Raw genomic sequence first — 13,828 nt, 5'->3', positions numbered from 1 at the left:
GCTAAAAATCTACAGACATGCCTCTTTTGGGTGCAAGTAGTGGCTGGTGAAATGATTCCAAGTACCTATGATTTCCCCCAAATTTAGCTCTCTGGTGAAGCTAAGAGTGCTGATGGAGATGCCACGAAAACATTTCCTCTCTGTTAAAGTGCCCTCCAACATCCAGCTCTCAAAGGAAGAGGTGAGAGGCCCAGAACTAATTGTGAAGCTGCGTACAACAGTCAGTGGAGATTTTACAATGCTACTGTTTTTATTGTTATTGCTCTTATTGTTTTTGTTGGTAGCCTGGCTACATATGTTTTTAATGATCTGTTCCAGCTCTTTCCCCCAAGTCCTCTTATTTTTTTTTAATTTTTAAAAATTTTTAAGTCCTCTTATTTTTATTTTATAATTTTGTAGATTAGGAGGTTTTCAGAAACGTGGATTATAGTAGAATTACCTATACTTTGAAAGAAGACATCTTTCAACAGTTTTCAAACTTCAGTATGCACGTGAGAATCACCTGGGGAGCTCATTAAAAGTGCAGGTTTTTAGAATCTACTCCAGAATATGATAGTATATGTGGAGTAGGGCAAAGAATGTACAGTTTATAAGTCTCCGAGATGTCCCCGAGACCCCACCAACAGCAGCCTGACAGGAGCGGTTATCAGATTCTAATTGTTTGTCCCCATGAGAAGGCAGCACTCTTAGTGTTTCCCACATCTGATGTCAGAAGTCTTCTCCTTGGCATTCCTTCTCACCTTGACCGTGATGTGCCCGTGGACATTTTCCATTTCTCCCAGCATGGCTGACATCAAGGAAGATTTCCCAGAGCCCACAGTGCCCACCACAGCCACCAGCTGGCCTGGCATAATGTCCAAGTTCACACTGAAAGAGAGAAGTGTACTTGAAGGAAGTGGAGGGTAGACGTTCCTGCCACTTCTCAGATGCCAAAGGAGATTTTCCTTCAAGATTGGAAAATATATCTTGGATATACAAAGTTTCAAAGTAGTCCTCTAATGTTTTTGGTTTTTTTTTCCTCTAAGACTTTAGAGAGTAAGGCTTAATTTATAAGTTGTTTGTGCAAAAAGCCAGTTTCCAATGGAAAAATAATTTCAGAACTATGTGGCACCATTGAACAAGACCCTATTTGTTGAAATCCCAACTGTGCCACAGCTGAGCTGTGTGATCTTAGAGTCTCACTTCTCCTGGACTCTCAATTTCTAAACTAATGGGGCTGGAACAGAGTAATGCATCCCAAACTCGACTATTCAATGAGAAGAGCAATTCAATAAAATGCTCACTGAGAGCACAGATGTCCTGCCCCCTTCCCTGGAGATTTGGCTGAGCGTGGCTGGGTAGGGGCCCACACTGGGCCAGGCTCCGGGAACCTCTCTGTTCTAGTCTAATATTTGAGTTCCTAGAACATTAGGAACTTGTTCTCAGGCTTTCTGAACCTGCCCATCCAGCTAGGCTCCTTCTAGACTTATACAACTAGCAAAGTGGGAGCTACGTCCACTCTCCTTCTGTAAAGTTGAGGCTTTCAGGTTAGGAGGGCTCAGGGCTTCTGGCCTGACTGACATATGCTGAGGCAAGCTCCAGGGTCCATGTTAGAGGATGGAGAAACAAGAGAGAGTGTGGAAAGTGGCAGGAAGACCACTAGGTGTACTCAGTTGTGAAAAAGCCTGGCCTGCTCGGGCTCCTGGCATGCTCTGTGGTGCTGAGCTCAGTGATGGAGCTGGTGTTCACACACGTAGTGCTTACGGAACACATTACATGCAGCAGTGTGGCAAGAAAGGGTTGGCTTAAGGCAGGGGGTGACCTACAGGGCAGAATGTGAGAAGGGGTTATGTAGATGAAAAATTCCAGATCTGAAGTTGATTATAGAAGCAGCTCACATCATCCCCTCTGGGCAAAGAAGGCAGGTCCTTCATGATAACTATTCTTCAGTGAATAAATGAACTTAAATTGCGTTCAGGTTCTCGTGAGTATCCTCTGGCACATCCAGAGACCTAGGCTACCTGCCAGCCTGCACTAACTCCATCCACAATCTGGAGAACACATGTCTTCACAGGTTCTCAGCTGTACTGTCCCCCAGGAGGAAAGCGGCGGTGGGCGGGGGGAGGGGGCAGGTGCAGTCACAGCGACTGCAGTCAGTCCATCCCTCCAGGGGTTTAACCTGCGCTAGTATCTGAACACGTGCACAGCTTGTCTCCGCATGTGTTACATTACATGGAATTTCCCTATAACAAGACCAGCAAGGAGAATCTTAAAATACAGCAAGAAGAAAAGGCGGCAACTCACTCTTGGATTGTGACACCCAAATCATGGTCCCAGGTAAATGACGCCTCAGAAAACTGCACAGCTTTATCTGTTGAGAGAAATTCCTGTCTTTAAGTCAGATGTAGGTCCCCGCATGTCTGTCTGTCTTTTCTCAGCTTTCATGTGTCCCTCGTTCCTTCCTCCAGAAGAGCCTGCCTTTGTCTGGTGCTAAATCCTGAGCTGCCAAGAGGCAAATGAAAGCCCCAGGGGTGAGACCAAGTGTCGCCTGCATACAAAGTCCTTTATATACTTAGGAGTCCCAAGCCAGTTGGTAGTTCAGATTCTTGATCTACAGACACTCTGGGTACATTCCCAGGCTACATTCCCAGGCCCTCTGTTGCCTAGTCTCTTGTATAAATTCCACTTCCATATATAAACCCAGCCACCCCTGCCCTGGATTCCAGAACCACGGCTTGTTCTGGCTACAAATGACCCTCAATCCTTAAACCTTTGGAACCTGTGTGTTCTTTCACTGCAGCCTCCCTTCCCAATTCCACATACTTGGCTCCATCATGACTTCCGTTTTCAAGATCCTTTGCAGGATTCCCCACTTATTCTCAAAAGAGCTGGCCCAACTTTGCTTGGCAATCTAGCTGACTAAGAAATCTGTTCTAAATGAAGGCAAAATTTAAGTAATATCAGTGCAAATATAGATGCAAGATAAGTCCCTTGGCTTTCCCTTTCCTTCAGTTTGCTGCTGCTCTGCCCTTGTGTATCAAAGTCCTGGTGCCAGCACCGTGAATATATATGGGAAGCAACTTCCAAATTCATTTACCAGAATTGCAATCATGTCGAATGGCAGATGTGTCCAAGTCATCCCCTCCCAGGTACTTCTCTAGCCGCTCTGTGGAAACACTGGCCTAGAGGAGGACACAGAGGAACAACGTTCAATGATGAGCACGAGGAGACCAGGAGTGTGACTTCGTCATCAGCCTTGGATGTGGAAGCAGACAGTCAACCAGTCAACCTGCCAGGCTTCTTGCCCATGATTTGCAATTTACCACAGCTGGAGTCTCTGGCTCCCTACCCACCCCCCAACTCCCTTACCCCTGACTCAGCCACATCTCAGCCCTAGGAGCCACCCTACTCTGAACACAGGAAAATTAAGAGGCTCTATTTTAGCCCCTCAGAAAACTCATTGTGGTGGTGATGGTATGGGTGGGTGGGAGGTTAATTCTACTCTGCTGTCTCCAGGCTTCGTACCTAGGTCCAGAAATGGTCTTCTGCCTCCTTCTAAGATGAAGTTTCTGTCTGATTCTGGTAACTGGGCCCCTGGCATATTCTTTTTTGAGTCCATGTTCTGATGACCCAGGCAGTGTCCTGAATCACTACCGGGACCCTCTGTGGAGGAAGTGGCCATGGAACCATAGTGACCTGGCATATCCCCACTTAGGCCAGGTTTAAATTGCAGGTGACCTAAGCACTGGCAGGATGCCCTGTGGTCCCCCTGGAACAGGAGAACTTGGGGGGATTTACAAGGATGTTTCTCACTTCCTGCATTCCAGGCAGGCTGTCACGAGACAGCTTCTTGTCACGACCTGGGTTCTGAGGAAGTACTGCACTTTGGGGGACTCCCCCGATGGCTCAGCAGGTAAAGAATCTGCCTGTAATGTAGGAGACACAGGAGATGTGGGTTCGATCCCTGGATTGGGAATATCCCCTGGAGGAGGAAATAGCAACCCGCTCCAATATTCTTGCCTGAAAAATCCCACGGACAGAGGAGCCTGGTGGGCTACAGTTCAAAAACTCACAGAGTCGGACATGACTGAGTGGCTAAGCAGGCATTGCACTTTCTGCCTCGCCCCCTCTTTGAAGCACAACTGTGGGCTCTCGAACTGCATGGCTGCGGTGTGGATCAGCTCCTGTAGAGGGCTTCACTGCCCACTCGCCTGCTCATCTACCCCTTTGTTTTGCAGAGACCTGTCACCTTTGTTGATCCTGCTTTTGCTATCTATGTGATAAACCATCTGACTCTAAAAAAGAGCATGTTGTTTCCTTCTCAGCCAGATCTACCAGCCTTCTTAACACCCCCCAGGACCAGAAGGGCTCCTCCTAAACCCCGGTCCTTCCTAGGGCCTGAACTCTCTGAAGCCAGTTACCTCCGGATGAACACAGGTCACCACACTTTGTCATCCTGGCTGCCTCGCCAGTCTGCCACCTCCCTGGGAACATCCTCCTGAGGTCTGGTACCTGGTCCATCTCAGTGACTGTGCTCAGTTTTCAGGACCCAGACACTCCCTCTGGACCATCTTAAGCCTGCTGCTGCTGCTACTGCTAAGTCACTTCAGTCATGTCCGACTCTGTGTGACCCCATGGACGGCAGCCCACCAGGCTCCCCCACCCCTGGGATTCTCCAGGCAAGAACACTGGAGTGGGTTGCCATTTCCTTTTCCAATGCATTAAAGTGAAAAGTGAAAGTGAAGTCGCTCAGTCATGTCTGACTCTGAGAGACCCCATGGACTGCAGCCTACCAGGCTCCTCCATCCATGGGATTTTCCAGGCAAGAGTACTGGAGTGGGGTGCCATTAAGCCTACTGGATTCCAAACTTAGCTTTCTGACAGCTTGAGGCTTCCAGATTGCATTTGGTTTTATCACCATGTGGCTTCACACAAAGAGAAGTCTTTGGACAAAGGGAAGTCCCCTGATCTAGTGGCTAAGACTCTGCTCCCAGTGCAGGGGATCCAGGTTTGATCCCTGGTCAGGGAACTAGATCTGCATGCCACAACTAAGAGTTAGCATGCTGCAACAAAAAACTAAGACTTGGTGTAGCCAATTGTTTTTTTTTTTAATTGAGAGAGAGAAGCCTTTTCTCTCCTTTTGTGCCATATTTCCCTAATGCTTTATAAATACCCTAAGAGTGCTGGAAATATATGGAGGAAACTGAACCAAGAAAAGGGCTTAGAAATGTTCCAGGAGCAGAGCTAATCATCATAGTCTCACTAAACACTCTCACAACCTTGTCTCCCTGGTGGGTGTATGAGATTGGTTATGGTTATCCTCAGTTTATAGTCAGAAAAACGGGGGTTCAAAAAACTTATTAAGAGACTTTACTAAATCATGCTGTTGGTTTCCAGAGACCAAACCAATCTCTCTAAGTGAAGGTTCACCAGCAGAATTTGGAAATGAGATAGGACATACCAGTCATTCTGGAATCTAAGGTTTTTAACCAGGGCTAGAAGGAAACAGCAACCCACTCCAGTATTCTTGCCTGGAAAATCCCACTGATAGAGGAGCCTGGTGGGCTACAGTCTATGGGGTCACAAAGAGTCTGACCCAACTGAGCACACTCAGCTGGCAGTGAGAGATCCTACCCACCTGGAGCATGGAGGAGATTAGCATGGGGAGCATGCTCATGGGGAAGCGCAGGATATTGAAGAGGGTGATGGAGGTAAAGGCCTTTTGTGCATCCAGAACATTACTGCTGTCCACCAAGACGTAAACAGAAAATGTGATCACAGACACCTGGAGAAGAAGAGCCGTCAGTGACCTATCCCAAAAGCGGTCAGGCAGCCGTGTTCCAAGTACTGTATCAGAGCTGAAGGAGTCTTAGGGATTATCTCAACCTTTCATGTTACAGAGAAATCTGAGCCCAGAAGAGGAGCAACTATCTTGCCTGAGGTCACAAAGTCAACTAATGGCATTGCTAGGACCAGAGCTCGAGAATCCTGGCTCCTATGATCAGCATTCCTTCTCCTACAGATGAGAAGCCTTCCCATGCAGACCATGCCTAGATACCACATTCATGTTGAATCCCCTGTAGTTACTCCAGGCAGCCAGGTAATCAAACTGTTTCTAAGGGTGAAACTAGATCTAGGGGCCGAGAGGTAGGAAGGACAGCATGACGACTTAAGGAGTGGGTCAGAGTTCCTTGGGTTTCAGGGTCAGGCCTAGAGGTGCAGGCACCTCTCATCTATCTAAACAGACCTTTCTCTCCAGGAAGCTGACCCCGCCCACTGACTCCTGTCACTCACCAGCACAGGAGTCAAGTATAAGAGAAACATTATCGCAGACTGCAACTGCCCAAATCTCAGCAGGTTCCTGAGCTCTTTCTTCCGAAGGTTGTGGACTTGGTTTTGGAATGAAGGTTCCCAGGCAAAATACTTCAGGATCTAATAATAGAGAAGAGTACAGCTTACACTGTTGCCCCAGTAGGAAATCAGGTGCAACCCCCCACACACAGGTTTTAGGAAACACTCCCCCAAACTGGGGAGGTACAAATTCAGCTTATAAAGGGTGATTACAGAAAGGTAACTGACTCAATGGACATGAATTTGAGCAAACTCCAGGAGATAGTGAAGGACAAGGAAGCCTGGTGTGTTGCAGTTCATGGGGTCACAAAGAGTCAGACATGACCTAGTGACTGAACAACAACAACAGAAAGGCAGCTTGCAGTTGTTGACAACTTACAAGGTACACAACATTTTATGTACTCTGTCTTACTTAATCCTAAGCGTGACAAACTTTGCCTGGCACTAAAGGGGGTTGCCCAGGACTCGGGGCTTTCAGTGCTAAACCCGGAAAGTTCTGGGCAAACCAGGAAGAAGTAGCTTCTTACTCTTTCAGAATTATTGTATCCATTTTAACAATAAGGAAACAGGTTGAGAGTGACTTAGTCACTTAGAGTGACTTAGATGCCCAAAGTCACCATCTAGTGAGTGGTAAGAGCTAAGACTCAAAATCAGGTCTATCTTCTCATTTTGCCACATTGGCAGTAAGGCATATCAGAGCTCTGTGTGCAGAAAAATCAGATGTTCAAAGGGGCCTCTTTTCATTTTCAAGAGGTTTAGGGTAATATTAAAGTCCATTAATTCAGCCAAACTCTGCTCAATGTTATGTGGCAGCCTGGATGGGAGGGAGGTTTGGAGGAGAACAGATACATGTACATATATGTCTGAGTCCCTTCACCTGAAGCTGTCACAACATTGTTAATTGGCTGTGCCCTAATACAAAATAAAAAGTAAAAAAAAAAAAGTCTATGAATTCAAAAAATGTCTAGATTAAAAAAGAATTTGATGAAATGCATTATTTTGAAAGCTAGTAAATAGAGGACAGAAGTGTGTATTTATCCTACTTGTCCTTTATTTTAGAGTAACCAACTAGTTGATTAAAAATCATTCTTCATTACAGAATTCCCGCTGAGCAATGCCAAAGGAACAAAGGAATTAAAACATCACCCTTTGGAAATGAAATAATAGGACAAGGCAGTGATCAACAGCGGCTGCTAAAATCTTTATGACAGTGGTTTTCAACCTTGGCTGCATATTGGAATCACTTAGGGAGCTTTTAAAATATATACACGCCTGGGTCTCACCCCTCCCCCCCCACCAAGAGTTCAATTTAGATGGTTTGAAGTAAGGCCCAAACCTCAGTGGGTTTTACAAATCTCCCAGGAGACTGAAATGTGCTGCCAGGGCCACAAATCACTGCTCTTGGTGAAAGAACAATAAAGGGTGAATCAGGCTGATGATGCCTGGACCCCATAAACACTCACCATCACTAAGTTGGGAAGCACACAGCACTGCCCAACCCCTTGCCCTCCAACCCCATCCCAAACAAAAACAAAAACCAAATAAACCTAAATCTATTCAAGTTTCTATATTTAACCACCAGTTTACAAGCAAGCATAGGAAACAAGACAAGCTCTTCTATCAAATGACCAGGAAGGGGGCAGGCAAGGGGCTATTGTAGATTAAAAGTGCTATTGACTGAATGCAACACGTGGACAGTTTTTGGATCCTTATTCAAACTAACCAACAGTAAAAAAAATAAAATAAAAAAAGGCTTGTATGAGGCAATTGGGGAAATTTAATGGTATCAAAGAAGGACTTGTTTCTAGGTATGCTATTGGTATTGTGGTTACGTTAAAGTCATTCTTTTAGAAATACATACAAAGTGTTTACCAGTGAAATGACAAAATATCTGGGATTTGCTTTTGAATAATCTAGCGGGGCATGAAGTGGGGAGCGGGGATGTAGATGAAACAGGTTAGGTCCTGCTGATAATTGCTGGACCTGGGTGGCAAGTCCATGGGGGTTCGTTATAGTATTCTGTCTACTTTTGTCCACATCAGACAACCTTTATAGTAAAATATAAGAACGAAACAAACTATTTAACATACATAAATAGAAATCATAATCAAAAGAAGGCCTGAGAGGAGTAGCAGAAGAAACAGGAGACTTGTGGCTGGATGGATCAGGAGTCGTGGGACACACCCCAGGCTCAGAAGCAGGAGTCCACAACCTCAACATGTTGTTAAGGCCAAGAGGCTACCGTGGCTGTTACCATGCCCAGAGAGCCACCCACGCTCAGCTTCTCACCTTGATCCCACTGAGAATCTCATTCATGATCTTTAAACGGCTGTCTTTATTCTTCATATTTTTAACCTGCCGGGAAAGAATAACAGAACAAACATCCACGTGAGCGGGTCCAGGTTTGCTTCAGATGCTAAATCTCAGTGGCACTTGCGGCTGTTGCTCGGTGAGAACTTGAGGTGCCCAGTGACGGGCTGTGTCTCTTGCGCTCTCCTGCTCGCTCTCCCTGCTCCTGCCACGCTCACCACCCTTCTGGGCCTGAACAGTGTTGGCCTGACTGTGCCCTCGTCCCAGGTTTTACCCAAGTCTTCCTCCCTCACCCTCAGGTTCCAGAGTTCAGCTCAATGTCTCCTCCTCAGAGGCCTTTCCTGACCCCAGGACCTAAAACCACTCCCTACGATCACATCACCCTGTTTAATTCCCTGCATAGTACTACTGACATTTTCCTTCTTTGTTTTTACTTATTTATGGCCTGAATCTCCACCCCAAGCAGAATGTAAGTTTCATGAGAGCAAAAGCCTTGTCTAATTTGCTGCCTTGTCTAATTTGCTGCCATGTTCCCCCAGAAATAGGGTGCGCAATAAGCATTTTTAAAATATTGAGTTGGCCAAAAAGTTCATTCAGGTTTTTCCGCATTAGGAAAAACCCAAATGAATTTTTGGCCAATATTTGTAACTCAGTGAATGCAAAACGAATGAATGACTAAGTCACATATACCATCAAGTTCACCCATCCAGAATATGATTTCTGGCAGAGATAAGGACTGTCCACAGAGAGCTCTGCTAACTGGTGGGAACAAGGTCGATTGCCAGGATTTAGGCATAAAGTCTGGTTTGCTCTTGTGACGGCTCTGTGTGGCTGGTTTATAATGCTATGATAGAGAACCAGGGTCATAATTACTTTTTAAGAACAGCCCAGCATAGCAGGGTGTAAACGTTATATGCAGGGTCCCTGGGCAGCTCTTCTCTCTCCAATTAGGGACATGAATGAAGACAGGAAATATGAACCCTAAAAGTGGTCAGAAGATGGAAGGGGAAGACAAAGCCAAGTTCGTTTGGGACAGTGGCAAGTCTCCTGTGAGCCTTACCTTGCCCAAACTCCAATCACCAGTCAGAATTAAGTAAGAAAACTTTAGACTTTGAAGAACATGTACATATCCCCAGTGACTGTTTCTTTACCTGAATAGCCCTATTCCTGGTGGCGAGTACTCCATTAATTGGGATTAGGATCACCATCACCCCAACACCTGCTAAGACCGAGGGTCCCAACTCTGCCCACAGGAAGTAGATGGCCAAGGCAATCTGTAGGACATTTGACCACAGCAGGTGGATGAAGTTGGTCACATCCATGAGCTTCTGGGCGTCCACAGACATGAGGTTCACTGTTTCTCCAATGGTGTACTGCTTCCTGGCCCGGTTGGAGACAGTCAGCGCCTGAAAATAAAGATTGGAATTGAGACGCATGGACAAAGCCAAGGAGACTGGGAAGTGAGAGGGGATTCAGGAAGGCAGCGAGAGACAGTAGAAGGATGGGCTCCATATGGACATAACTTCCAAGGGGCTGTGATCTTCCAGCTGCTAAATCTTAACAGTGTTCTCTCATTCTTGACCAGTCTTTCCTGCTATATCTACCTTCCCCAACACCCGCTCCCCCCCACACACTTGTCTTACCCGGAAAACTCCTATTTATCCCTTAGTGTAAGCTTAGGTGGAACTGCTGAGAAGCCTTCCCTGACTCCCAAGTTTGGGTTAGATACCTCTGTGAATTCCCCAATGCTTATCTCTGCCACTACATTCATCACACGGAACTCTAATTGTGTTTTCCTATTTCTCCACCAGTAGAAAACTCTAAGGACAAGGGCTGCCTCTGTCCAATTCACTACCTGCACACAGTGGGGAAATCACATACTGAAGGATGGGAGGAACAGAGGAATGAAGGGAGGGAGCCTGTACGGACTCTGGCCCTGCAGACTTTAACGGGGCAATGTCGGAGCCATACTGTGAGGAGGCTGCAGCCATTCCCAAGAAGGACAGAGACCTTAGAATGGAGGGGAAAACTATGGGGCTCACATACTGGAAGCAAAATGACTTGTTTATTGTCAGGAAATTTGAGGACACTATCTAAATGCCTGAATCTTGCATCATGAACCATCATTTCAGAGAGATGAGAAGACTGAGACCCACAGTCAATGACTTATGGCAGTGTCTTGTACAAATGCTCCCAGACAAGAGGCTGGGGGCCGAGGGGGTAGCTGCATGAAACCAGCTGGCACTATGCTCACCAAGCAACCCTTTGGTGTGGCCCACATCTTTCCAAAGGAAGGAAAGCTTAATTCCCACAAGGCAGTGTATGGGCTATGAGTGGCCCTAGATACCACCTTCAGTCTCCTCCTAAAAGCTCTACTGTCATCTTCATCCATTAATGCAGTCTTTAGAATATATCAGGATGCTTTGTTGTACAGTAAAAAGAAGTAAATTTCCCAAAACGTTGGGCCACCAAGGTGCTAGAGAAATCAGTCCACTGCTATGCCTCCCCTTTGGTATTGAAAAGTAAAAGAAAAAAGTATTATCTAACTACCCTACAAGGTAATTGCAATACTTTTCTTTTCTCAATAAATCTCAATACAGTGAAAAAGTCAAGAATATAGTCCCAATAGCCCTTGTCAGGAGTCAGGGCCTATCTATGTGATTCTAGCCATTAAAGTGATCTAAGCCCTACTTCTCTCTAGAACAGGGATGATGCAGTTACTTCGCAGAGCTATGAACTGGTGATGGATGTAAAATATGTTTCATAACATTTCATAAATGAAGTATAATCTAAACATAAAGTAGTCAATTTTAAATTCCACTTTAGGAGAATATTTATTTGAATGGGGGTCTCATTAAAGGCTCTATTTTACACATTTTGTATGAATTGTGACAATTGCAAAACTTGGACTATATTAAGAATCAAAGAGGCAGGAATGAATTGTCACAATTGTAAAAGTGTACATTCATAGATATATCTGAGACAGCCTGGGTAGTGACCTCATATCCTGCAAACCAACAGAAACAGTTACTCCACAAGGAATAAAGGGATTAAAAATTTTGTAGAAGACAAATTCCAGTGTGAGGCTATTTAGGGGTTCAAAGAACTTGACCAGACTTCTGATCTAAAGACATCTGGATCACCTCTCTGGGTCTCTCGTCTAGTCAGTATCTACTCAGGAAAGACAAAAGTCATCTTGGAGTTTTAGAAGAAGAAGGCAAAGGAGAAAGCCAGGAACTTTAACAGAGAAATCACCATGATGGAACACTTCAGTGGTGGATGAAAAAAGGAAGAGGAGGCAACTGTTTGATGTTCTGAGCTATCAAAAGTATCATCTCCTTCTGGATGAATTTTCTCCTCAGGCTTAGAGTCACTACTCTATTTCCATTTCTTTCTTTTCATTTATTTTTTAAGCTGAAGTTTACTTGATTAGTTTCAATTATTAAGGGAACTCAAGGGACTAGATCTGGTAGACAGAGTGCCTGAAGAACTATGGACAGAGATTTGTACCACTGTACAGGAGCTGGTGAACTGAAACCATCCCCAAGAAAGAAATGCAAGAAGGCAAAGTGGTTGTCTGAGGAGGCCTTACAAATAGCTGAGAAAAGAAGGAAAGTGAAGGAGAAAGATATACCCAACTGAATGCAGAGTTCCAGAGAATAGCAAGGAGAGATAAGAAAGTCTTCTTAAGTGAACAATGTAAAGAAATAGAGGAAAACAATAGAATGGGAAAGACTAAAAGTCTCTTTAAGAAAATTAGATATACCAAGGGAACATTTCATGAAAAGATGAGCACAATAAAGGACAGAAATGGCAAGGACCTAATAGAAGTAGAAGAGATTAAAAAGAGGTGGCAAGAAGACACAGAAGAAAAAGGTCTTAATGAACTGGATAACCATGATGGTGTGGTCATTCACCTAGAGCCAGACATCCTGGAATATGAAATCAAGTGGACCTTAAGAAGCATTAGGCAGTGGAGGTGATGGAATTCCAGCTTAACTATTTCAAATCCTAAAATATGATGCTGTGAAAGTGCTACACTCAATATGCCAGCAAATTTGGAAAACTCAGCAGTGGCCACAAGACTGGAAAAGGTCAGTTTTCAAAATCCTGAAGAAGGAAAACACCAAAGAATGTTCAAACTATAGCAAATTGCACTCATCTCACATGCTAGTAAGGTAATGCTCAAAATCTTCAAGCTAGGCATCAACAATATGTGAACTGGGAAATTGCAGATGTACAAGCTGGATTTAGAAAAGGCAGAGGAACCAGAGATCAAATTGCCAACATCCACTGGATTATCAAAAAAGCAAGGGAATTAAAAAAAAAAATCTACTTTTGCTTCATTGACTACACTAAAAAGCCTTGACTGTGGATCATAACAAACTGTGGGAAATTCTTAAAGAGATGGGAATACCAGACCACCTTACCTGCCTCCTGCAAAACCTGTTTGCAGGTCAAGAAGCTACAGTTAGAACTAGACCTGGGAAAATGAACTGGTTCCAAATTGGGAAAGGAGTACTTCAAGGCTGTATATTGTCACCCTGCTTATCTAACTTCTATGCAGAGTACATCATGTGAAATGCTGGGCTGGATGAAGCACAAGCTGAAATCTAGATTACTGGGAAAAATATCAGCAACCTCAGATATGCAAATGACTACACTAATGGCTGAAAGCGAAGAGGAACTAAAGAACCTCTCGGTGAAGGTGAAAAAGGACTGAAAAAACTGGCTTAAAACTCAATATTCAAAAAACAAAGACCATGGCATCTAGTCCCATCACTTCATAGCAAATAGATGGCGAAAAAGTGCAAACAGTGACAGATTTCATTTTCTTGGGCCCCAAAATCACTGCACATGGTGACTGCAGTCACAAAATTAAAAACACTTGCTCCTTGGAAGAAAAGCTATGAGAAACCTAGATAGCGTATTAAAAAGCAGAGATGTTACTTTGCCAACAAAGGTCCGTCTAGTCAAAGCTGTGGTTTTTCCAGTAGTTATGTACGGATATGAGAGTTGGATCATAAACAAGGCTGAGCACCAAAGAACTAATGGTTTTGAACTGTGGTGCTGGAAAAGACTCGTGAGAGTCCCTTGAACAACAAGGAGATCAAACAAGTGAATCCTAAAGGAAATCAACCCTGAATATTCATTGGAAGGACTGATGCTGAAGTTGAAGCTCCAATAC

The 13,828-nt window shown here is 44.6% G+C and overlaps 1 protein-coding gene across 1 annotated transcript in view; it reads right to left on the bottom strand.

Moving 5' to 3' along the window:
- ABCC2 (ATP binding cassette subfamily C member 2) overlaps positions 1 to 13,828 on the bottom strand; it is a 75,665-nt gene that overhangs the window by 34,559 nt on the left and 27,278 nt on the right. The window contains exons 10-16 of the mRNA XM_061403088.1: positions 9,792 to 10,046; positions 8,620 to 8,685; positions 6,274 to 6,411; positions 5,618 to 5,764; positions 3,077 to 3,161; positions 2,284 to 2,350; positions 741 to 867 (exon numbers count right to left, since the gene is read on the bottom strand). Coding sequence (XP_061259072.1) covers positions 741 to 867; positions 2,284 to 2,350; positions 3,077 to 3,161; positions 5,618 to 5,764; positions 6,274 to 6,411; positions 8,620 to 8,685; positions 9,792 to 10,046 — 885 coding nt within the window. The remainder of the gene's footprint in view (positions 1 to 740; positions 868 to 2,283; positions 2,351 to 3,076; positions 3,162 to 5,617; positions 5,765 to 6,273; positions 6,412 to 8,619; positions 8,686 to 9,791; positions 10,047 to 13,828) is intronic.

This window comes from Bos javanicus, chromosome 26 (genome assembly GCF_032452875.1).
Source record: "Bos javanicus breed banteng chromosome 26, ARS-OSU_banteng_1.0, whole genome shotgun sequence".
NCBI classification, from domain to species: Eukaryota; Metazoa; Chordata; class Mammalia; order Artiodactyla; family Bovidae; genus Bos; species Bos javanicus.
The sequence above is the reverse complement of the archived record's forward strand: the minus strand, read 5'-3'. Positions and strand labels throughout refer to the sequence as shown.